At 43.2% G+C, this 24,960-nt stretch overlaps 1 protein-coding gene across 5 annotated transcripts in view; it reads left to right on the top strand.

Annotated features, from left to right (window-relative positions):
* Window positions 1-4,794: 4,794 nt before the first annotated feature.
* The window catches only part of RAPGEF1 (Rap guanine nucleotide exchange factor 1), an 85,303-nt gene continuing 65,137 nt past the window's right edge, over window positions 4,795-24,960 (top strand). For 2 of the 5 annotated variants that reach the window (XM_030460987.1, XM_030460986.1), the window contains exon 1: window positions 4,897-5,104. In XM_030460987.1, the coding sequence (XP_030316847.1) occupies window positions 5,080-5,104 (25 nt within the window). In that variant the 5' untranslated portion in view covers window positions 4,897-5,079. Of the gene's footprint in view, window positions 5,105-6,735; window positions 6,983-24,960 lie in introns of all 5 variants that reach the window. The other 3 variants (XM_030460983.1, XM_030460984.1, XM_030460982.1) reach the window with 3 other exon arrangements.

Here is a 24,960-nt window from a genome sequence, read left to right as displayed (position 1 = left end):
CCTCAGCTTTCTCTCCCCCATCCTTCAGGCTGTGCACTCCTGCTGTCAGTGTTTGGGACTCCATGGTGTTTGGGAAACAAGGGCAGGTGACACTTTGGCTTGAGCATGAGGTGTCCCCACCCAGGACTGGCAGAGAGAGGAAATCAGAGAGCTAGTCTGTCACATCCGATTATATTTTTTCTGGGTGACCTCTGTTTCCATAAAACAGTTTTTACTATTTGACTTTGGAATATTGATTTTGTGTTTTTTTTTCCTTTCCTTTCCTTTTCTTTTCTTTTGTGATTCTTTTTTGTTTCACTCTTTCCCACAGGGCATGATTTGTGTCACCTGCCATCAGCTCTTACTGACTTCCCCCAAGCTCTGTGCACTGAGCAAGCAGAGGAGAGGGGAGGTGGTGAGATCACAGCACAGGCTGCTGGGAGGTTTCCTTTCCCTTTCCCTTTCCCTTTCCCTTTCCCTTTCCCTTTCCCTTTCCCTTTCCCTTTCCCTTTCCCTTTCCCTTTCCCTTTCCCTTTCCCTTTCCCTTTCCCTTTCCCTTTCCCTTTCCTCCCTTTCCCTTTCCCTTTCCCTTTCCCTTTCCCTTTCCCTTTCCCTTTCCCTTTCCCTTTCCCTTTCCCTTCCCTTTCCCTTTCCCTTTCCCTTTCCCTTTCCCTTTCCCTTTCCCTTTCCCTTTCCCTTTCCTTCTTTCTCTCTCTCTCTCTCCCTATCTTTTTTTCTGCCTTTCTTTCTGTCTGCCTGCCTGTCTGTCTGCTTGCCTGCCTTTTTTATCCAACAGCTCCAGTCTATGGCTCTGGGGTGCTGAGTGGCACTTGCTGATGTCCAAACCATCCTATAAGGATGGACTTGGGTCCATCTGTGTCTCTAGGAAGACACCCTCAGCATCACAGACTCCATAGCCAGAAGGTAACCCACAGCACATATGTCAGGACAGGCTCCTGACTCCCTGCTTGGAGCTGCTTTTGCTGTTCAGAGACAGCAGAATGGACACTTGGTTTGGCCAGCTAAGTCAGCAGCTGAGATCCAACCATGTGCAGTGAAGATCCGTATTGAGTTACCTGCCACTATTTCAATAACCCCCAAGAGGATGAGCTATTGATGTGATCCCTGCACATGAGGAGGTGAAAGGACAGCCAAACATCTGACCACTAAGGAACTGCTGACAGAAACACCTTGGGACACCAGACAGCTTGTTAGCATCTCCCTTTGGTGTTAGCCAATATAGATTTTGTAGTGATTCACATGCTCATTTTTCCAGTAGAGGGATAAGATTAAGCCAGGGAAAGAACCTTTGTAGCCTCTTCTCCTTCCACCCTCACCTTCCTTATTACATTGAATGTACAAGTGGGTTATCAAAAATTGTTAATCTCTCTCTGGTTTTCTTTTTAATAATTTCAGAGCCTGGAGTTCTTCTCAGCCTTTCTCCTCAGATCACTTCATCCTCTTGCAGCAGCATGAGGCTAAAAGAAGTTTTTTTCTATTTATTTCATTTCACAGATGACTGAAAGAGACACAGAAAACCTTCACTTGAAGCTGTCACTTTAATAGATCTGAAAGTATAATGGTTTTTACTGATCAAACCACGCGGTCTCCTTGTCTGGAGAACAAGAAAACCAACAAACAAAAAACAAAAGTCCGACCAAGCAGGGGAGGGACCAAAGTGTTTCAGGGTTGGGATGTCCCACATGCTGATGCGGATGAGCCCCCCTCACGCCCGTGTCCTCCAGCCTTCCGGTCCCCTTCTCTGTGCTCAGGTGCTCAGAAGACGAAGTGGGCATTTGGTGAGCATCCCCACCGCTGCTTCCTCGGGATAAGGAGCGCCGGGATTTGTCCCTGCTCCTTCCACCAGAGCTTTTGCGCGGCTCGGGCTGCAGGCGGGAGAGAGGGGGGTCAGCCCCCCAGCCTCATGTGCCGGCATATGCTGCCCTCTAGAGTCAGCACCCAAACTTGCCTTTTTTTAAGGAAAAAGCTGGTAGCAAACCAGTCCCGTCAGTCATGTGCCAGGGTGGGCCACCGCTGGCTGGAGCAGAGAAAATTCTGTTGCTCTTGCACCGAAAAAAACTGCAAAACACTGAAGAGGTGAAACTGGGGGTATACCCAAAATCAAGGTCTCCCTTTTGTGCATTTTTCCTCACATGAAGGTTGGTGCAGTCCACACCATGTATATATATATATATATATATATATGTATATATATATATTTTTTTTTCAGGGTTACTGATACAGGAGCTCTGTCTTTGCCTACTTCAGCTCCCAGCTCTGCCCTTTCTGCATCGCTCCCGAGTCTCTCACCCAGAGCCTGTCTGGGTGACACTCTTCCCTGAATAATTCCTCTCCTCCCCCATATACTGACATCCCACCTCTATTTTTTCCCACCACCAAAGACCTAACAGAAGTTGCATCCCTTAACAGGAGGTGTAGAGAAACAAGACAAACCAGGTGCCTCGAGTTGCCAAGGAGTGGGTGTGAGTCCACCTGTGCCTGGTTAGGGCAGGCCCCCTATTACCAGGGGGCCAATAAAGGTGGGACACACACCCACAGAGAGAAGCTCACTCTGGTGTGAGGCAATGGAGAGGCCAGCAGCTCATCGAGCCTCAGGAGCAAGAAAGGCTCTTCCCACTACAAGGAGGTGAGAATCTTCTCCTTTTGCATTGTATATTTTCTTTTTCAGCTCTTCCCAGCTGTAAAGGTCTCCACACTGAGGGCTGAGTCTGTGTGGTAGCAGGGACACATAGGGTCACCCTGGTGTGCCTGTCACTTGGGGATTCTCGTAGACATTGAATAAATTATTTACAGGTTTTGTCTTAAGCACAATTACCAGCAGTGTCATGTCCTGAGGCCATCATGCTGGCTAAAATGCATTTCCCTGAATAGTCCCAGTTATTCCCTCCTGCTGAAACCCACTTGGACAGTTGTGTTTGGAGGGTCAATGAACACTATCTCCTGCCATTTCTGCAGGGAAAGAGCCTGCATAACCCCAGCCCTGGCCCCACAAGCCAGAGGAGAGCGGGAGAGGGCAGGTTGGGGTGGGATAGAAGCCGCCCGGGAGAGAGGAAGGCACTAGAGGGCAGGAGAGCTCTTCTCTAATGGCAAGTCTCAGTAATTTTGTTGGCATTTCTTGTGCAATTTCCCCTGTTCAGTGGGTCGGTTGTAAAGTTCGGTGACACGTTGCAGGAAAACGAGCCTGTGGAGCTGAAGTTTATGCCTGATGGCCTTCCCTAACTGCTGTCAGCACAGGTGGACAGGGCTGGAGCAGACTCAATTGGAGGGGTTTGCAAGCCAAGATTGACTGTCTGCTTAGTGTTGCTGCCAGGTAGTTTCTCCCAGCAAAGAAACATCTGGGGAAGGAGGCTTCAGTTTTTGGCCTCCCCTTGCATGCCTCTTGCTGCAGAGTGAACTTTAGCACTGTGCTCTCATCTGATAGCAATGCAGGTATCCACATCACTACAAAGGCCCAACATATTTTTCTTGTCTTCCTGAGGTAGCACCAGGACCTGAGAAATTGGCTCTCTGCAGGGTGCTTCTTGAAGGTAACTATCTACTGTTCCCCCCTTCCCTCTCCCCAGTTTAAATCAAGATGCATCCCCACAGGATCTCATGTTGCTCTCTAAGTGCACAACAAGTCACATCTCTCTTCACAGCTCTCCTCACACTCTCCTGGCCCAGCTCAGTCCACAACATGCTCACACTGGCTCAGTCAGCTCTGGGGTGTTTTTTTCCTCCACCTGGCTCAATGGCATACTTAGAAGCATCAGGTTTTTCCCAGCCTTGTGAGTTACAGCTTAAGGGAGAAAGCACAAGATACTCCAGTATCCCCTGAAGGCAAGACATCATGGGCAGAACGGGGCTTTTTATATCAGAGACTGTGAAAAGACCTTCCAATTTAGTAGCTGTTCTGTTCATATCGCACATTATTGCACACATGCTCCTTCTTCCTTGTCCAAGTCTGAAAATGGAGGGTGTAAGAATAGCAGCTTCTTTCTTCATCTGTCTGCTTCCTCTGAGCACTCACAGTTGGGTCTGCTTGCATTAGCATCACCCACTACTGCTCCTAGTTACTATCACTCACTAATATGATCCACTTGTTGTTGCTTGGGCCACCCCCCACCGACTCGGTGAGGTGACCCTGGGCTTGTGTCTGCCCACACCGCTGGGGTGTGCTGTGAGGATGCTCCGTGGCAGCAGCGCTGGTCCAAGTTACAAAGCATTTTGGGGTTTGCCCAAATCCCACCCTTGTTGCCCTCTGGTTAACTACATTCTTGTTGCTGACTTCTCTTAGATTTTGCCGTAATAACAAATTTGGGAAAACACAGCTTGCCTGCGAGGCTTGAGGAGTTTCTGGAGGGACAGCGTGTGGCAGCGGGTGCCTGCGGATCCCAAACCTTTCCACGGAGTCTCTGCACTCTAGGGGGGGGGAAACCACCTCGTTCTTTCAGCTTCCCCCATCCCCTCGGTGGATGCCCCTGGAGAGAGGCTAGACCCGCAGCATCTCCGGGGATCAGCATCCCCTCCGCGCTACCGGGGCTTCACAACCCCCGCGTTCCGCCCCGCTCCGGGAGACACGGGCGAGGATTTCCCCCGTGACACCGCCGCTCTGCCAGTGCTGCGGCCTCAAGGGGGCAAAGCCTGCGAGGCTCAGCCTGTCCCACCACCGGCCCGCCCCTTGGTTCGCTGGGGTTCTGCCCGTGGGCCCGCCCGTTGGTTCGCTGGGGTTCTGCCCGTGGGCCCGCCCCGCCGCCCGCCCCTCCCGGTGCCTGCAGTTCCTCGGCGCGGCCGCCAGACGGCACTGCGGCCCGGGGCGGTGCGTGTGCGGCGGGAGCCCCCGGGCCGCCTCTTCCCCTCGCTGCCCGGCGGAGCGGGCGGGGGGCGGGCGCTGCCTGCGCCGCCGCCGCTGAAGCCCCGCAGGCCGCCGCAGAGCCTGCTCTCGGATCTCCGCCGGCCGGCAGGCATCCAGGTGGGAGAAAGAGGAGGAGGAGGAGGAGGAGGAGAAGGCGGCAGCGGCGGCTGGCAAAGCCCCGCGCCGCGGCCGCTCAGCCGGCGCTACCTGCGCGGCCCGGCCTGAGCGGCGAGCCCGGTTCCGACATGTCTGGCAAGATCGAAAAAGCAGGTGAGCGGTCCGGGAGCGGCGGGAGGCCCCGGAGGGGAAGTCCGCCGGAGCGGTAGCGCCGGTCGCCCTTCCCCTCAGCGCCGCGGCCCGGCGGAGCTGCCGGAGGTGCCGCCGCGGGCCTGGCGCGGCCCGGAGGGGCTGGGGAAGGCGGGTAGGGCCCCCGGCGGCTTTCGGTGCCCCGGGATGGCGGGAAGGTCCTGTCAGGGTGGAAAGGGGCCCGCGCCGGGGCTGGGCCCGCGGCAGCGGCGGGGGATGCTCTGCCCAGCGCCGCCGCGCTGCCAGTGGCTGCTTCTGGGCTTCCCGGGCGCGGTGCAGGTCAGGCTTTTTGTCTTCTCCGCTTTTTCCTTCTCTCTCCCCTCCTTCTTTCTTTCCCCTCCTCTTTTGTCCTTTTTTTTTTTTTTTTTTTCCCCCCAAGTATGTTTTGTTTTCCCACACCCCTGCCGTCCTTTCCATGCAGCAAAGCATCAGCAAAGCCGGGGCGCTGCAACGCTTTGGGGCCTACGTTGCATTGATTAATTGCAACTTCTCCAACTTTCCTCTTCTGGTGTTTGTGCAAGATCAGAAAAGATGAGTCCGTGGGCAAATGTCAGAGGGAACTTGCTCATTTTTTCCTCTCTCTTGCAGAGCTCTCCCCAGTGCCTAGGGTGCTAGAATAGAGGCAGAGCCGGGGGCGGCTGCTGCGATCTCCTCTGCTCTCAGAAGGAAACGCTCAAGCACGGATCATATTATCTTTCCGTGCTTCTGGAGTTGTGTCTGGTTCTCAGTTGTCACTTTAGATGGTTGAATACCTCTGTTTTTCTGCATAGCAGGAGTATTCTGTTTAAAGATTCAATTAGTGTTTTGCAAATCAAGCAGTAAAGTTATTTAGTTTAATTATGTTGCATTTAATTAGCAGAGAAAAATCAATACTGTATGGTATTTATTTTACATTTTTTTTTAATCGTAAGGAATAGCTTGGCACTTTCCTGCTGGGAAACATCAGTGTAGTGGCCTGAGTCAGGATGTGCAGCATTCAGGCTTCCCAGTACAGCAGCCACTGCTTCAAGGAAAGATTCTTGTTTCAACGAGTCCAGTTGGTAGCAACAGTGCTTTCAGGTTTTGATCGTTGGATCCTGGTTTGTTCTGGCTTCTGTGCTGCACTTGCTGTGTATGAAGATGTTCTCCTGTCATAATGGGTTCTGGAGCAGCCTCCAGGGATCAGCAGACTGGCTGCCTAGCAGGCAGCTTTCAGTGCAGTATGTAGGCATCTTTCCAGCTCTTTAGTGCTAAGTTGGTGTCTAACAAGTGTGCATCACACATCATGAGACAAATGTTACTCCAGAAATATCAGGGGTTAAGCTGTTGCATGATCCCTTACATAAAATTGCAACATTCTGCTTTGCTTTGGGGTTCTGGCTGTGTCCTTTTCAATGCTTACTGGTACATCACTGCAACTGTCTGTCTGGGAAGTGGGTGACTGAGTGAGGAAGGTGTTAGCAGTCTATGTGGACCTCATGCCAGCTCTAAAATAAATGCCATTTGTTTATGCTAGAGGTGAAGTTGGCTTGGGATTTGAGTAACTGCTGTCAGCCCTGTAGACAGTAATAACAGATGTATAAATAAGTGATCATGTTTTGTTTATTTGTGTGTAGTAAATAACCCTGAGACAATAGTAAATATAACTCTACACCAGCAAAGCAGCATTCAGAAGAGTTCAAACACAGGAAGATGACTCTGTAGACACACACAAACACAGCATGATTCTGTAAACAGTAGAACAGAAAGGCCAAAAATACCATACCCCCAAAAAAATCATACTCTGTGCAACTTAGACCCAGCCTTGCAACACACTGAACTCCCATTGAAGAACTCAAGACATCATGCAGGATCCATCTCCAGGTCAGTGCTGTAAATGTGCAGTTTTGAAGATGCAAGGGGTGAAGCCTTGATGTGGAGTCATTCTTTCTAGTGGGTGTGTATTGTAGTGATGATTTGCTGAACAAGAGAAACTATATCTGGGAAATTCTCCTCTTTCAATTGGTTGTACTTTCATTTCTTTAAGAAGGGTATTAAAAAAAAAATTAAATCCAGTCCAAATATAAACTGGAGGAGAAGTGACAGGGAAGGGGAGGAAAAGAGAGCTGGAAGCCAGCTGTTTTGGTGCACCACAGTCTTGATCATTGTTTCTGAGTGTTTGAACCTCTGATTGACACAAACAGTTCAGTTAATAGCATCACCAAATAAACAGTCTTTAATACTGGAGTCATTGTGGGGTAGTGTTTGTCAAAATGTGTACATGAGCAGAAAAAAAGGATACAGAGTTGTGAAACAAATGCTGTGAGGTCTAAGGTCTGCATATTAATGTACATTGGAATTTGTTGGGGTTTTTTCTTTTGGGAACACAAATACATGCAAAACCCATTATGTTGTAAATAAAATAGGCTGTTGCTGGATAACAATTCTCATCTTGACAACCTTTGGAATTGGCTTGGGCTTTGGTTTGACTCTTATGTTCATATAGTCAGGCTGCTGAAAAATAAATGTTACCTTATGGGATTAGATCCTTAGAGATCTTCCATACATCTGCTCCCTGGGTTCTTAAATGAAACACCTTGTTGGCACTTAATAAAAAACAACAAGAAATCATCAGAGGTAACAGCTACTCTCCTGTCCTTCCAAAGGAGGGATGCTGAGAAAGAGTAGAGAGGGTCACAGATTCTGCTTGAGTTCCCTGTTACCATGACAATACATTAATTCTTGTATTTGTTTACCTGAGGGATTATGTGCTCCAGGGAGTTGAGTGTTCTGCATCATTCAGGGAGAAGAAGGGAGCTGTTAGACACCAGCAAGTCTAAAACCTAAAGCCCTTCCATGATGTAGGTCCATTCAAGTATGCCCTTTATCAAAACCAAAGAACATATGGGTGCCATACTTTGAAGGTTTATTCTACTTGATGCTTTCAGTCTTAATCTTGTAATTTCTTGCAGGGTTTTCATGTCCCATGTCAACTTGCTTTTTCAATAGCTATCTGCTAAGGTTGTTTGAGATAATTGCTTCAGGCATTAACTACCTGAAGTGCAGTCAGTTATGTCTAGGCTGCTGAGGACTTAACTGGATGTATTTATTCCCAGCAGACTGAAAACACTACTGTCTTCACCTTTTACTCATAAACATTTACATGATAAGCAAATTCATCTCTGAAATCTCCTTTACTCATTGATGTCATAAACATCTAGGGTTAATCCCAGGAGAACTCTGTTCTGAAGGAAAATGGCAAAACAGGAGAAACAATTGGTGAGACCAGGTTATTCCCAGTTTTTTAGGAACTTAATGTTTCTTCAGAGGCCTCCACATCAATTTATGTGATTCTGAATTGTTCATCTGAGAATGTTTTTGTATTAGTATGAAGTTTCCTGGGGATCTTGCTTTTGGGGAGGATAAATTTTAAACTGTTATCATCTTGTGGATCATCCTGCATATTTTTTACACCTGTACAGTTTTCTGGTGTTTCTGTTTGCCTAAGATACACTTAGGTGGGTTACTAGACAGAACTCTCTCAGTTCATCTGTGCATTCACCTCTGTACCATGTTCTTTTGTGTGAGTGAGGGTTAGACATCTGGCAGTTGACCAGCAGAAGTGCTCTGCTGATGGCTTTCAAACAAAGTGAAATATCTCATTCTGGAATCTGAAAATTAAACACTTCTAAGGACTCACTTCACAACCTTAAAGGCTTAAAGTTCCAATTCTTCCTTACTTGGGCTTTTAGCATTTATTGCATTTCCTATTCTGTGCTGCTCAGATATTGACAGTGTCTGTGTGTTGTATTGTTTAAAGTACATCAACAGTTCAGTCTGGTTTTGTGTAGAGGCCAAATGCAGGTACCAGATGATGAAGATTTAGTATTTCCTGCAAAATGGCACAAAGAGCAGAATTTAGCATTTTTTGGTAAGTCAGTGCAGGCTTGACAGGTGTTCTGCTGCATAGCTTCACGATTGGAGTGTTCAGAAATATAGCCTGTGGGATAACTGCTGCAAGACTGAGATGGGCATAGCAGTTTTAAGAAGGAAGAGAACAAGGAGTGGAGAAAAAAGACAGCTGAAGTCTACTGGAATGTGAAGCAGCTGGGTTGTGCCTTAGTGAAAAAGCAGAAACTGGAAACAATTGCTAGATTTATTTTCAGTGCAAGCAATCGTTTTCCTTGAACCACAATGACTAAATATATCTGTTGGTGTGATTTTTTTGTGTGTGTGTGTGTGGTGGTGACTCTTACTGGCTCTTGCTAACTTCCTGGCAAGCAGAAGGAGGAGTGGAAGTTCACTGTCAGTCAAGATCATAGCAACAAATATCTGTTATGCAGGGCCATTTCTTAACTTGTAGAGAACATTTCCCATTTGTAAGGGACCTATAGGCTCTCAGCATGGATTTAGGTGTGGGTCTTTTCTTTAAGAAGATACATTAACCCTTTATTTATTTTGAAGTTGAAAGCCTGGGGGTAGAATTGGCAAAATGAGCTTTGATACTGACTTAAAAAAACTTTGAGAGTATTTTGACTCCCAAAGATTAACCAGCATCTCAAGTGCATGTGGAGGATCATGAAGTGTTAACTTGCTAGACTTTATTTTAAAAAAAACTAGAGAGATGTTATTTGATGGCTATGTAATGTCTGCACTCAATCATTATGTGCATTCCAGATGTCTAGGTAGTTGGGCTACTGAGAGGTGACAGGAATTCTTAGTTATTGTAGCATCTGATTTGGAGGATCCTTGTACCCCCACAAAGGTAAGATGATAGGGAGAATCTCCAGTCTTTGTGCCAGATAAAACTCCAGAAACTATGTAGTATATTAAAAACAACAAATTACATGTCAGAGCTACAGGTAAGGTGATTTACTAGCTGCCTTCTTCTCTTCTCCTTTACCACGCCCATCATTTTGCATAGTTTGGATACATGTAGAGGATCGAACTTGTTCCATTTTTCAAGCTAATCATCCCAACGTGTTTCTGCTGAAAGTGGAGACCTGGAGTTTTGGGGTCTTTTGCTGGTTTGCAAAGCTACTGCAAGGAGGATATTAGTTCTGCTATTTGTCAGTTTTGTCTAAATAGCCAAAGGTTGGCTTTCATGTATTTCTCAATATTGAGAAATGCTGCAGAAAATAATGGGATGAGGGGTTGGTAATGGAGAGTGGTGTATCACTCTCAGTGCTTTGGAAGAGATGAGAGGAGAAGGGAGACCTGATTGGAGAAAAACTAGATTTATTCAGCTCTACGGTTTGAATTTGCAACCCGAGAACTCCAGGGCATTTTAAAAGCAGGCCAGAGAAAGAGAAGGGGACATCAGAAGAGGAGGTGCTGATGGAGATTGGGAAGACCAGAAAATGAGCCAGAGGACACACGAGCTCTGGATGATGGAAGAGGACGAAATGGTGATCTGAGGATGCAAGTAGAGCAGATAGGAAAAAGAGGGATAACAAACAGGGAAAGTGGGCAAGGATGAGGCTCCCAGCAGCTTTCACCAGAGGCTGTTCCAAAGAGACAGAAGATGAATGTCAGCAATCCAGAAAAGCTGCAGGAATCCTGCAGGTTGGGATGTGCTGCCAAAGGAATGTTCTGCAGTGCTGCTACTGACTTTACTGCAGCTGACAAATTACAGCTATACTACCTGATCCATAGCATCCACTCCTAGAAATACATTACCAGTCTCTTCTGGTGTGCATCGTGGGTGCTGATAAAGGAAACAATTTCATCTATGTGAGAAAGAAATGATGCCCCCACATACTATGTGAAGCAGCCTGAGAAAACTGATGGATCAGACTGTTGGTCTGCTTTTATTTATGTTGCTTATTTCAGTTGAAGCTCTTCAGTTCTGAAAGGCTCCTTGATGTAAAATCTCTTTGCTGTTTTAGTTGCTACCGTAACTCCTCTTCACTGGAGTTAGTAAGATAATGTTTTCATGTTGAGAGCAAGGAAGGAGTGAATAGAAACAAGTATAAGGAAGAGATGGTCTGTATTAGAGCATTCACTTAGTGTTGTGGGAGGTACAGTATGAACAGTATTTGGGAGAATTGGTTCTTCTACACCTTGATTCCTGTTTTGTCATATTTTGTAAAGTAATCTAAAAGATTTGAGAATTGACAGGAGCTGTATGGAGATACGAAACCTTGGCGTTTTGATTTTGTGTTTAATATATTTTTTTTGTTCCCCTTTCATACCACTGCGAGGGGTGATTGAGCATCGGCAGCACCCAGAAATTTCTTAATGATGAGGATGAGGCTCTTTGAAATAAGCAAACGTGTGTTTTGCGTTCTCTTGTTTCACCTGGGCAATGGTCTCTGCTGCTTTGTGTAGAGCTTTTCTGGTGTCATGAAAATACTGAGCATTTTGTGATTCAAGTTAACATCTTGTTGTGGCCATCAGTGCCTCTGAGGAAATACAGATGCATTATTCTGCTGAGGGAGAAAGGGTAAAATTTGCCTGCACTCTCATGCTGTCATGCTTTCTGTCTGAAGCCTTCGTGTGGGGATGCCCTTTGTAACACCCTAAGCATATTCACTGAAACAAACCCATTTCTATTCTAAACAAGGTAATTATTTCCTCTCTCAAATGTACAAAAACCTTGGGCTTTGAAAGAAAATAGATTAGAATTTTCATGCTAGGCTTCTGAAAAGAAAGGAGAAAATCAGTGAAGGTTAAAATCAAAGACTACCATAGCTGGTAAAATTGGAGTGAAGACATACTGCAACTTTTGGTTGCTTGTTTAAACCTTGATAGTGTTTTACTAAGAGACTGACAGTGTAGTTCTATATCTGTTAAACTGGAGTTTGCAGCTAGTCTTTAAGAATTACAGTGGGAGCAGAAGTAGTGTGTTCATATGAACAACATGCATTGTTTTATCTCCTACCTTTTGATGTTTTTATTGTGCTTCTCAGTCTACCAGTCTGTCCTATCCACACTGCCCAGGAGGTGGTAAAATAGCCTCAGGAATTAATTCCATATTTAGAAAGTTTCCTTTACAAACCAAACATCATGTAATAAAGGGCACTCGGGGAAATCAATATTTCAGTTCTGGCTGTTTCATACATTCCAACCAATTCTAGACAGCAGTGCTGAGTGAGTCCATCCAGTGGTGAGCTTCAGTTAGCAGGACAGTACTGTTTAAAACACAGTTTCCTTGGGTGATGTATTACCCTTTCATTTTCTATTATGTTTTAACTTGTTTGTCAGTTTGAGTACAGGCACATGAAGTGTGGATGGTTCCCATCCACATTTTGCAACCTTGCATCTCACTGTTGGGAGTGATCTGTGCTGCAGTTTTGATGCACGAAAGAATTAAATATCCCTATCTGGATATATTTTTCCATCTTAATTTCTTTAAATGTGTATTTTCTGCTTTTCTAATGGGAAGAATCTTTAAACCGAATTGTATACAAGAATAATAAGTTTGAGGAGCTAGGGAAGTCTACCAACAGGTTTAGAGTTCACCTATGAATTTACAGGGACTTGGAGAAGTTGCAGAGCATTGTTTTGAGTGGGAGTTGCTTTGTATAAATATCCTTGCAAAGGTCACATGAAATCATGTATTAAGTCTGATGCTAGATTTTTGATGGATCATGGTCAGAGGGCTTGAGTTTACTCTTTTAGGGCTTGGAATTGCTTCTCTGGCACAAATGGAAGGGAGAAATTTTCAGTACCCAAAATCGTGATGCATCTGAAAGTCAGGTGACTTTTTAAAAAATAAATGAATAAAAATCTTCTATCTTTATGAGTGATAACTGAGCAAAGATAACTGACAGAAACTGAGGTGGGCAGTTTCTCTGTTTTCAGATTAATTTTTCTGTTTTAGCTGTGAATAGCTGTTTGCTTGTTATCACTGGAAATAGTGACACTTCTGCCTCCTGCTCTGTCAGTTTGGTCTGTTGTAGTTTTTGGAAGGGGCTCTTCAGAAAGAAAATGTTCTAATTATTATTAGGAGTGGTATTTCAAGTACATTGCTCATAGTGAGATGGCTTTCTTAAGCATGGCCAATTTTGTGATATTGTGGTGTACAGTGTCCCTTTAAAGAACCACTGAGCCTTGATGGATGGCTTGGTACATCTGCTCAGAGGTGAGCTTGCTTCTTATGTCTGTATCTCTCTTAATCTGTAGCATCTTTTCATAAGGAAATAGTGATGGCTTATCCATCCTCTGTTGGAACTCATGGACCTGTTGGCCAGTTTCAAACTTTGTAGAGGAACTGATGTTAGAAATTAAATGCATTTCTGCACATTTTCTGTAGAAGACAGAGTAGAAGGAAGAAACCATAAATAGTGCCTTTGTTATGGCAGAAGGAAAAACGTAGATGTCTCATACTTCATGTGGCCATCTGGTGTCAACTGGTACCAATATCAATTTAGGATCACACACATGGTGCTTCCTCATCAAAGGAATGCCAGAGGAGATGCCAGGAAGTTGGATTTCTAGTGTTGGGAGAAGAATGGATGGGTTTGCAGTTCAATGATTTAACTACAGTTGTGAGCTTATGCTCACTCAGTTACATAACCATTTTGTCAATCGTAACTTGTGTCATATTAGTAGATCTTGCAGTGTAAAATTCAAAGGCATGAGGTAAATCTGATGATATTTTGAAAAAATGTAAGAAAATGGTGCAGTGATTTACTGTAGTTTAACCTCAGATGGATTAACTAAGGCAACCTTCATGTACAGGCATGAACCAAGAATAAATTCCTTATTGCTAAAAAACTGGTCATTTCACCATTAAACTTCATGCACCAGCACACTTGTAGTTGAACACTGAGTATTTAAAGCTTCTGCCTCTGAATTTATGAAGGTAAGATAAATCCATAAAAGGGAGATTTATGGTGATTTGAGAATAACCTTGCTCTGAATTAGTCAATTTTGTGAAGCTCACTCAAAATTGCACCTATACTGAAAATATACAATTTTGTAGATACAAAGTCTAAGATATTTTTTATCTATGTATAGTTTTTTTTTCACTGCTATGACTGCTGAGAGAACCAACAAGCTTACATGCCACAAAGGGGATGCCTGCCAGAGCTCACTTAGTATTAACCCCACTGCTGGTGACAGGTCTGAGTTAGCAACATTTTTATTTAATTTGCTCTTAGTTCCCAAAGATGAAACAGACCCTAGACCTGTAAAAGTTGAATTTCTTTGCTTCCCCTTGTTCTGCTCAGCCTGGGGAGATGTGAGATTGCTTTCCAGCAGCCAATGATTTGGCATGAGGCTGAAAGGCAAAAATGCTGATAAAAATGTTTTTCTTTGCTGCCAGAACAAAGACCACTTGAATTGTGAACTGGTTGGCCTGGAACAGGGAACACCAAGGAAAAGCAAAATCCTTTTGAAAGAACCAAATATGAGTGTTTTTTAGGCACAGCTCAGAGGAGCCAGTCAAGGGCAGTGAAGAGTGGGGTGCTGTTACAAGTCAAAGCATCCTGGTAAAAATAGCAGAAAAAATGAACTCTTAAAACCCATGCATTTTTGTCTGTCTCTATTTCTAGGTTGTCTAAACAAAACATGGTTTTGCTGCTGTCTGTCTTGGGTGAAAGCACTCATATAAATTCTTTAAATATGCCTTGGCAGCTCTTACTCATAGGCTTTACTCTGAATTACAGCCTTTTTTATTAGACCTGAAATCTGAGGTGGGTGTTTCACTGTAATACTTCTAGGGCTCCCTGGAGACATCAGGTACACCACAAGTGAGACATAGGAGAACTTCTCTGAGCCTCCATTTGGCTGGCAGCCTGGAGAGAGCCAGGGGCCAAAGCATCAACACCAGCATTTGGACCAGACATTGGTGTAAGCCGTGTCATTGCCTGAGGTTGTGGGGATTGTTGTGGCTTTTCACTGTGTGCATAAGGAAAAAATGCATACCTGGCAGCTGACCACAATTATCTGTGTTCAGGTTTACCACCTGAATGTGCATTTTACACCTTTTATTCTGGCTGAAGTTTTACATGATAGAGAAGAGACTGCAGGAAATTATTTCTGGCAGCCGGGCAGATAAGTTTATAAATCTTGAGAGTCTCTGGCAACGAGGTGTGTAAGAGTGTAAGTAACAACAAAAACCATGTTGGGGGGTTGCTGATTGCTTGTGTCACTGTTTTGATACTTCTCAAGCTCTGCAAGTGCTTAGGGCTGGGATAAATAATAGCATAGTAGGTTACAGCCATTGCTCATTCAGTTTGCTGGATCTCAAAAAAAAATTCCTCCATCAAGTGAAAGGGTGATTCTGAAATGCTGTTAACGTGGCTGTTGTTTGAGGTCCTGATCTGAGTCTGGCATCCAAAGTTGGTAACTCATGCAAAACTCCATTGCTGGTGATGTTAGCAGTGCTGTGTGCTGTGGCTGTGGGGACAGCTAATAGGCTGTGGGTTTCATTATTACTATTATTTTCATTTGTTTTTATCATTTAATACTTTTCAGATGAGGTACTTCTCAGCTAAAAGCTTTGGCAACATAGTATACAAAACTTCAACAATTATCATAATGGAGAAAAAAGTTCATGCCAGAAATATTAGTACTCTGTATTATAAATTTAATGACATTGTTATTCAAAGCTTTTATATCCAGAAAAGTAACACTAGTTTGTGTCAATGCTGGACACTATGATCTTGACCTTTGGGATGATAAGAAAGCACAAAAACAGGCTCCTCCTGAAATCCTGTGCCCTTGAAGGAGTCATTTAGTTAAATTCCTTAATATTTTTGCAGCTGTGGTTGTGGTTTATTAACTGATGCTGCCTTGAAGAAGAGCCTGTGTCTGGCAGCCAAATTTTCATTACTCATCTGTCAATACTTGTGGAGTAAAACAAATGGGTCTGGGTAGAGAGGTTTCTGCTCCTGTGTAAATGGTTGCTGTTTCTCCATCCCTATTTTACCCAAAGTTAGGGTAAAAAATAGTGTTAATGCAGTACATGGTGATACTGCATTGGGTAGGAAGGTCTGGCCTGCTTTGTCTATCAGGATTATTTTAAGCTATGATGTTTAGATTTTATTAAATGAACTAGAGGGAATTAAAAATAGCTCTCTTTCCCAAAATAGTCTCACTTTTGCAGCTGTAAAATGCCCTTTATCCTGAATTGTCCTTGCTGAATTATCTCCAGAATTTCTCTTTTGCAGTGGGTAAAATATGATTTCTGGTCAGTTCAACAATTTGCTTGTCAGGAGAAATCCAGTTGAATTTTGTTTGGGTTTGGTTTTATGTAATCCTCAAAATTAGGTGAACCCAAATTATTACATTGCTGTGTTTATGGATGCAAACTGCAAGCTTTGGCTTCTGGGTGAGGTGCAACTTCTCTGCCTGGGTTTTGGGGTTTTTTTTGCATGATAATTGCAAATGGAGGGCACATCTTACTTTGAAGCCCCTGCAGAACAGGGAAATTTGCTCTGTGAGATGGAAATGTAAAGGAATTTCATGCTAGTCCTTAATATGGGTGCAGTTGATCCAAAATGCTTGGTGGAACTGGGCAGGGCTGTAGCAAAAGGATGAGCTGTAATAAGTAGGGGAGGAAAACTTGCAGAACCCACGGCATTGACTCATTTTTGCACATGCTCTTCTTGAGTTTCACACTTGACTGTAACAAAAATTGAACAAAATAGCATCCAGTATTTACACTAGTGAGTAAGTGTGCTTAAGAGCCAAAAGTCAGTGCTGGCCTCTTTCTGTGCATATGTATTTTGAGGGAAATACTGGAGTCCTTTCCTCCTTCTCCTGTTGTGCATTCTGATTTTGCTTTGTTTTTATCTTCAAAAAATCATGGTAGGGCAAAACCACACACCTGGGCAAGTGATGTAAAGAACCAAGGCCCAGCCCAGTAAAGGCAATCCATAACTTGAAGCCTCGCTTTGTGCCTCTGGCTGTTGGCTCCATGAAGTTTACATGGCTTGTAAACTGATGCCAGTTTCCTTAGCACAGAAGTGCCTTTTGTCATGGAGTTGCCACCAAATGTATTTTAAGCTCTGTCCTGTGGGGGATTGTTCTGTGCTCCTGTGGCCCCAGTGAGGGCAGAGGGAACCAAAACATCTGTCTGACTGAGCACCTGGCTGGCTGCAAGCATGAGGACCTAGCTTGGAGATAAAAACTGATTAGTGGGTAATTCCCCTGGAATGAATAATCTCTGCCTTAAAAGATGAATTGCAGCTGGTGTTGGATGAGAGAGAAATAAGGTTTAAAATGTTACTGTTTCAGTAACCTCAATCTGCTGACTTTATGTGGCATCACAGAGATTACTTCAGGCGAAGAGGAATGGAAGGGACTTGCTGATGGTGTGTGGCCAGTGCTGCCTGTGTTGGTCTGACCCCCCCAAACCCTCCAGGGTTATATTTACCTTGTGGCCCGGAAGGTATTTTATTCCACAAGTTCAAGGAAAGCTTCCAGAATACAGAGGAGGGCAATTGTAAATGAGTGAGAAGGAATAATTATCTAATATGACTTTTTAATGAAAAGTATTTTCAGGTTGGTTACGTGTCTTTACCCATCCTACACCTTTGCAATGGTAGCAATACATATGTGTTTGCCTAGCTTAGACTGGAAAGTTTGCAAAAAAACAAGGCTGAAACATAAAACCAAGTTAGGGACTATATAAGCAACCTGTGTCAATAAAGACCATCATTTTGTGTAGCTGTGCAGCTTATCAAATTACTCCAATGAGTCTTCTTACAAATGGTTTTGTATTTTATATGTTGACTCATCCATCTCAACACTCACAGTAACATTTCAGTACTGTCTTATAAAGCCTATGATTGAAACGAGGCTGTTCTTGGGCTGGTTAATCAACAGATGCAATTAATACAATGATGTTTGTCTTGACACCCCATCTGACTGTGGAGGCATTGTTAGCAGCATTGCTGCGCCAGGAGATCTCTGGCTGAGGACTCACTGTGCAGGCAGATCACTCAACATTTGTATTCAGTGTAAAGTCAACATTGAAAGAGTTTCAGAACTCTCCTTAGCTGGCAAGTGGTCTCACTGCAGCTACAAGAGATGTTAACAAAAGGCTGAATTGTAATCTGCAGCACTTCTGATTTATTTAACAGTTTTATAAAATGCTGTCGTTTCATTCTGGTAAGAGAGCACCAGAAGTGGAAAAGGAAAGCTCAGATGGATTTTCTTCTTGTACAAGTCTGGGAAGGTGCTGAAGGAAATATGATTTGGACTCAGATATTTATTCTTTTAGTAGAACAATGTCAGTCCCAGACCCGTGCTTCTTAGATGTGTTTTACCCTGGGAACTTGAATAAAACATCTTCCCTTTCAGCTGTTTCATTTTTAGCTGTATAGAGGGTGTAACCATTGTTTAAGGGAGTGGCAGTGGCACATAGCCAGTTGATATCTAAACTCTATCATGAATTGTTTTAAGGACAGTATGATTTTCTGTACTGAGATATATTGATGACTTTTTTTCCAAGGCAGGAAGTACATGCTGACTCCAGCAGTTGCCAAAGCAGCTGTTCATTGTGAGTAAGCCATATGATAAATCTCATGGAGACCTTAAGATCAGTAGGAAGTGTGGTCAAGCTGAATCAGTATCTGCTTTCATATTTTCACTTGCTTGGAATTCTATATTGAAAAAAGTTTCTGGTTTCTTATGGTATCAAAGTCTGTAGGACAGTTTACAAAGTGGTATTTAACTTGAGGCTAGTTAATATTTGTAAAGGCTTGTCTGGACACTCCCCAGACTCTTGCCTCAGGGTACGAATTTATTTGATTTATCCCATGTTAACTTAATGTAGCAGTTTCTGTTAGTAGACATCACAGCTGGACTGATGGCCTTTAGCATTTCCTGGTACCAGTGCTACTTAGATTGGGTTTTTCCCAAGGCCTGTATTAAGCAGGGCACACACCTGAAATGCAGTCCTCTCCCTGTCCTGAGTTTCCTAATCAGCAGCTGGGACTTTTTTGGTATAGTCTGCCTTTGTTTTGGTCACAGAGCAGGCTTTTGTTGAGACTGACACATTGATTTCCATAGCTTCCCATTAAAAAAAAAAAAAATTAATTAATGGACATTTCAGTGTGTTTCTGTGAGTGACATTTTCTGGACAAAGAAATTATTTTGGTCCAAAAACCTCAGATCTGGGAGCAGCAGAGGAGATGCTGGGCACCAGTGGGTTCTTCCAGAGCATGGGTGGCTTTAGCAGAACTGCTGACTTTTGGCTCACAGGAAAAAGAGTGAGCAAGAAGTTCTGTGCTCCAAATGTGAACTCTCTGGAAGCTGAGTGTGCAGAGATAAGCTGCTGAAAGGGAAGATCCTTTGGCCTGTAGTTGATGTAGTGTACAAGTGACTCAAATATGAGAGTTTCCCAGCATAGCTTCTGAGATACATCCAGCCCAAGGACAGTTACTTCCTTCGTTCTGCATCTCAGCTCTGGGTTTGAATTGCTTTTCATTTTGTATTGTTCCTTGTTGGTTTTGATACCAGGATATGATTTCTTCTTTATCACCTCTCACTGCCTTTTTTTCCCTCTTAGTTTACACTTTTTGTTTTGTTTTGAATCTGCACTCATGTTGCTTGCAGTGCATCCTGTCTAGGATCCCGTGTCACAAGGTTTTGATTCAGCTGGGTTGTCCTGGAGATATATAGGGATGTGCCAGCAAAAGTGGTGGATATGTCACAGAAAAGGAACATATACAAGTATTTTATCCAAGCGATGGAGCTTCTCTTGCCTTTCTCAAGCCATGGCTCATGAGGGTGGGAGCAATGGGAAGTGTGGAATGTTATGACTTATTTTGAGAATGAGATTCAGCTTCCCTTGATGCAATGATTTCATTAATCAAAAAGGAAAATGTGTAGTCTTTAGTGATCTTCTAGAGCTTTACATTTTTAGAACATTGTGCAAGCATTTATTCACTACTTGAGACTTCATGATGGGTGGGGATGGAAGGTGCTGTCTGTAGTGAGGTGAGAATAGTGAGTACAACTTCTACCCTGGTTTTATTTAGTAGTACGATTTAACTTGTTACCCTGGTCAGATGATGTCTACTTCTCCATAAGCCTCTGTGGGCTTTTGAGCTTATTGGTGAAGCTGTACACCCTGGGGGTGGTTGGCTTGGGTTTTTTCTAAGGCATTGGGTGGAGTAGGAAGAGGTGGTGCTGTGTTGTGTGGCATCTCCCTTTGTAGGAAGATGCAGGTAATATTGTGTGCACAGGGCATGCCACCTAGAGGAACAAAGCAAGTCGGCAAGGCTGTAGCCATGATTTGCTGGCAAAATTTAGGTTGTGGTGTAAATGGCTAGGTTGAGATCTTCTCCAAAGAGTGTCCTTTGTGGCCTTGCCTCTGGTACATTCACCAAGTCAGGTGTGAGGAGGCCCAAGCTTTCCATCAACTCCTGTCAACATTCCTCAACTTTTTACATGAGACTGCAGTTAACCTGCTGCTTATGTTGATCCTTATCTTTCACTGCAGGTCAGGAATCTGAAATTAAGATGCAGATCTCCCCTCATATTCTCCAGGAATTAGAGTGAGGAATGCAGTGCAAGGTGTGATTTGGTGGGCTAGTGTTCTTCAAGCTCTGTGGTTTTTTTGGCTTTTGTGTTGCAATTTCTTTTGCAGGAGACTAATAAATTTCCCAGAAGATTATTCTAATTTCCAGAGTCTAAAAGTCTGAGTTGTAATTAAGCACTTAATTTGATGAGGGTTTTTAAATGTGTTGTTAGTCTACTGGCAGCTTGTGGAAATGCTTCCATCTTCAGCCCATCTCCCCTTGTGTAGGTTCAAGCTCAGAGAGCTGCTGTGTATTTAGAACTGGCAGAACTGCAGCCTGCCATACAGGCCTCAGAAAATTGCTCCAAATCTGTGCTTTCTGGGTAGGTTAAAGCCAAATTGGAAAGAATCCTGGCATGTTTGCAGAAGTTGAAGTTAGGGTGATGGCAATTTTTCATTAACAAATGGGTAGTGGGCAGTTTTAATAATATATTTTATTGATTAGAGTTGCATTGAGTTCCCCCATTGCCACAAATGACAGCAATCTGTGTTCAACAGGAGGCCTATTATTTTGTTTCTTGGTCTTTGAGAGGATTTGTGGTTGCCCAGAGAGTCAGGGAGTTGTGTTGTTAGGCAAGCACATGGCTGGACTAGAGGGTATCACCTCTTCAGAACAGAGATTTCTTTTATGATCCACATTAGTCTTGTATCTGCCACAATAAGGTCATAAGCAATTACTTGGGCTCATAGGATTTAACACAGAAATAATAGTGACTGAGTAGAGGTTTTCTTTCTCACCCTGAGATTATTGCTTCTAGTTGTCTCTGATTAAGTTGGTATTTTCTGCTAGAGTTTCTCTCTGCTGTTTAAGTAAAATATCTTTTTTCTCCCCTCACTATTCTGTACATCAGCTTTATTCTTCAAACCTCAGGAACAGTCTTGAAGACTATTTTTTATGCTCTGCCTTTGAATTGACCCCCATGTATTTCCATCAAGACGTTAGGATAGCCTTCCCATTTCCTTCTGTTTTCAGTTTAAATTTTCCTGTTGTGGGAATACTTTAAAAAAAAAATAAATTGCAATTAGTCGTATGTTAAGATAACCAGACTAGAGCCAGCAGGAACAGCATCCTTTGGGTGCCAGGGGATGAGGCCAAGTGTTATTGTGCCATTTTGGCTGTGATTGGATGTCTTGGTGTATTGACCACCCATGCATTTAACAGACCGGTTCTGTGGCTGCCCCCATGTCTCTCCTCACCACTTGCCCCTTTTTGCTGATAACTTTCTGGCCTCCAGGCTCCTGACAGCTGTTGTCCACTTGCTGCTAATTAAGAAAGCAGCATGAGGGATAGGAATGTGGATTGGAGAGATTGAACTCCCCCTCTCCTCAGCCCAGCATTTCAACCTGATTAAAGAATGAATGACTGATCGGTCGCTTTTTTCCTCCTCTGGCTGTTGATCTTGTTTGCTATCAAAACTCACATGTTGGGCACTCTCTGTCTCTCCCTGGTTTTTAGATCCTGTAACAATAAGCAATGTCAGAACAGATTTACCACTGAGATAGTGGGCACATGTGAAATGTAAACCCCTCTAAAGCCGCGTATTTAATATGCAAAGAGCTTTGTGTACATCTTTGCTCTTAGGTAGAAATTCAAATGCAAGTTGTATTTTTTTTAAATAAAGTGACACATGCTCTGAAAATTTAGAACTAGATATGAGAATCAAGATCATAATGTATTAACTGCACTTCAGTGGATGGGCTAATGATTTCAAAGATTTTCCTTCTCTGTTTAAGGATTTTCCTTGTTTGCTTTGTGTCCTTGTTTGGTTTCCTTGTTTTGTTTTTCCTTTTTCTGCATCAGGTCCCAGTGGGTGACCTTTTGTGTGATACAGTAATGCTGTGATGTATGATCCAGCAAGAGAATGGGCTTGAACTCTGGGATTCCCTTTCTATTCTGTGCTTCTGTGGAGGTAAAATGATAGACTGAGATTAAGGTAATACACAATTGTTGTGTTAATACTTAGTGAGAAGATGGGAATTCAAGGAAGAGTGGTGGTAATTTGGTAGAAGAAGCTTCCTCCTATAACACTGGTGCTCTCTGGAGGTGTTTACCCCCAGGGATATTGTGACTCCCTGTATTTCAGATTAGACCACCAAGATTCAGTCTGAATTCTACAGGAAATGGGCTCTGCATAGCCCCTAGCATGCTTTAAAAGTAGTATCTTTTGCTGTCCTATCTGAAATATAATTTTTCTTCTTTCTGTTGTGATTTTTCTCATGCTTGGCTATTCTTTTTTACCTTGCAGACACAGTAATTCAGCAGTCAAAGCTTCTTTTAAAAAGCACTGTGTACATTTAGGAGTGAAGTGTTTATTTAAATAAAAATCTAAAAAATCACTGCCAGACTTAGGTGTGTGGAAATCTTTTAACAAGCCATGTCTGCCACAGCATAGCTGCACAGTAGGAACCCATCTAGAGAGAGGAGGTGTTGTACCTTTGACTGTATTTGCTGTGTTCACCCTGTATGCCCATTGCTTTGCCACATGATCACTTTCTGAAAGAAGCCCTGGAATGTTGGACTTCAACTTTTCAAATAGTGTTTTTTATTTGTTTGAAGTTGAACAAGAGCTATTCTACCAGTCTGTGTTATTGTATACTCAGCTAAACATTCTCAATACTAAAATGGTAGGAGATGTAGTGCTTATAACTAACTCAACTAGGCAGACTCTTTGGGAAATGGGTGGTTCAGGGTGTGAAAGTGCTATATTGTCCTTGGGCAGCTTTTTGTCTTCACATGAAGAGAGCAGATGCTGACATGGTGCAAATAGAAGAGAAATCCTATCACTAGATTGGCCCTGAGTCCCCAAGCTGTAAATAAAGTGATTTATGGGTATTAGAGATGAAAATGGTGTTTCTCCCTTTCCTCCAAGCAAAATTTTTTTTTTTTTAAGAGATCATCTCGTTATTTGACTCTGTTTTTGCTAGCAATTTTATAAAATAAGCCTTGGTAGATTTAATGTTAGAAAATTAATGGAATGATTTATCTACTGGTTAGAATTTATGGAGACTCCAAATCCCTGTCTGTCTTGCTGTGGGAGACAATTAAGAATATGAGATATTGGTGGTTTTTTTTGTTTGAGATGTTGAAAATTACTGTGAGAATTCTTACTGTTACATCTGGAGAGCTTGTCGGGGATGGTGAGATTGGTTGTGCTGAGTCCTTTGCTGTGAATTTTGGTAATTTCTTTCGCAGTAGCCTGATTATTGCTTGGACAGCTTTTGCCAGGCTGTTGACTCTCTGTTGACTGGCAATGCATTTGAAGCCAATTATAGGAATATTATGTCACTTAAGGATCACAGTTACTCCATTTGTCCTTTAATAGCAGCTGTGATTACAGTAAGAACAGAGCTGCTCTCATCCAGGTGTCCCCTCTGCCCATACTGACACATTTTTCTTCTGTTTTGAATGAGCTTTCCATGCAACTGATGGCAAGTGGCACTTGCTCTGAATCCCCACCTTTTACCCATCTGTGCCATGTGTTTCTGGCTGCATGAAATGAAAACAAAACAAAACACGAAGAGTCATTTCAGAGGCGCAGAGGTGGCAGTTTTGATGTTAAAGGGGCAAAAGAAACATTCTGCAAATTCATTTGTAAAAAGCAGATGGTGCTGGGTTGTTTAGACTATTATATAAATATAAGACCAGAGCTTTGCTGCTAGGTCTGCAGTTGATTTGCCTTCTATTGGGCTGGTGAATGACAAAATGTTCCACTGGAGCTGGTACTTCTTCATTGTCCTGTTTTGCAAATGCAGAGCTGATTCTTAACACAACACAAACCAAGAATTTCTGTTTCACACTGGAAAATGTTCGGTTTGTGTTCTCAGAGGAACAGGTTTAATTCCTCTGCTCTCCTGCTTTGGCATGTCCTGTAAAGAAATGGCAAAATAAAAATCACTCCAACTGGGAAAAAAGAAATATAAGCAAACAATTTTGAGAACAGGTCTCTGGATTGTAGGGAGAGCAACTACAAGAAAAATCTTCTCTATGGAAGTTTGTCATCAACTTCTGCTTGACAAAGCTGAACTTTATCTGAGAAACAAGTTCCCGTTTATATGAGAATTATTCTTAAATATTTCCCTTTTATTGCCAGTTTGCTTTCTCTTTTCCAAGTGGACAGTTTTATTCCAAAGTAAAAGCATGCAGGAAGTTAATTGGGAATATTATGTTTGAATTTTCAGCCTTCACTTTGATTTGAATTAACTGTTCTGGATGGAAAAGCCCTCTCAAAGCCACAAAACCTCTGTAGCTCGGTTTTTATAAATGAATGTTGATGCATTTTATCACGATGACTGGTGTATTATAGTTTCAAGAGTTTCTCTCTAAAAGTATAAATTTATACAGCTGCCAGAAAACCAACTTAGTTCTTTACCTGCTCTGTTT

This window comes from Calypte anna, chromosome 17 (assembly GCF_003957555.1).
Source record: "Calypte anna isolate BGI_N300 chromosome 17, bCalAnn1_v1.p, whole genome shotgun sequence".
NCBI classification, from domain to species: domain Eukaryota; kingdom Metazoa; phylum Chordata; class Aves; order Apodiformes; family Trochilidae; genus Calypte; species Calypte anna.
This window is presented reverse-complemented; position numbering and strand designations above follow the sequence as displayed.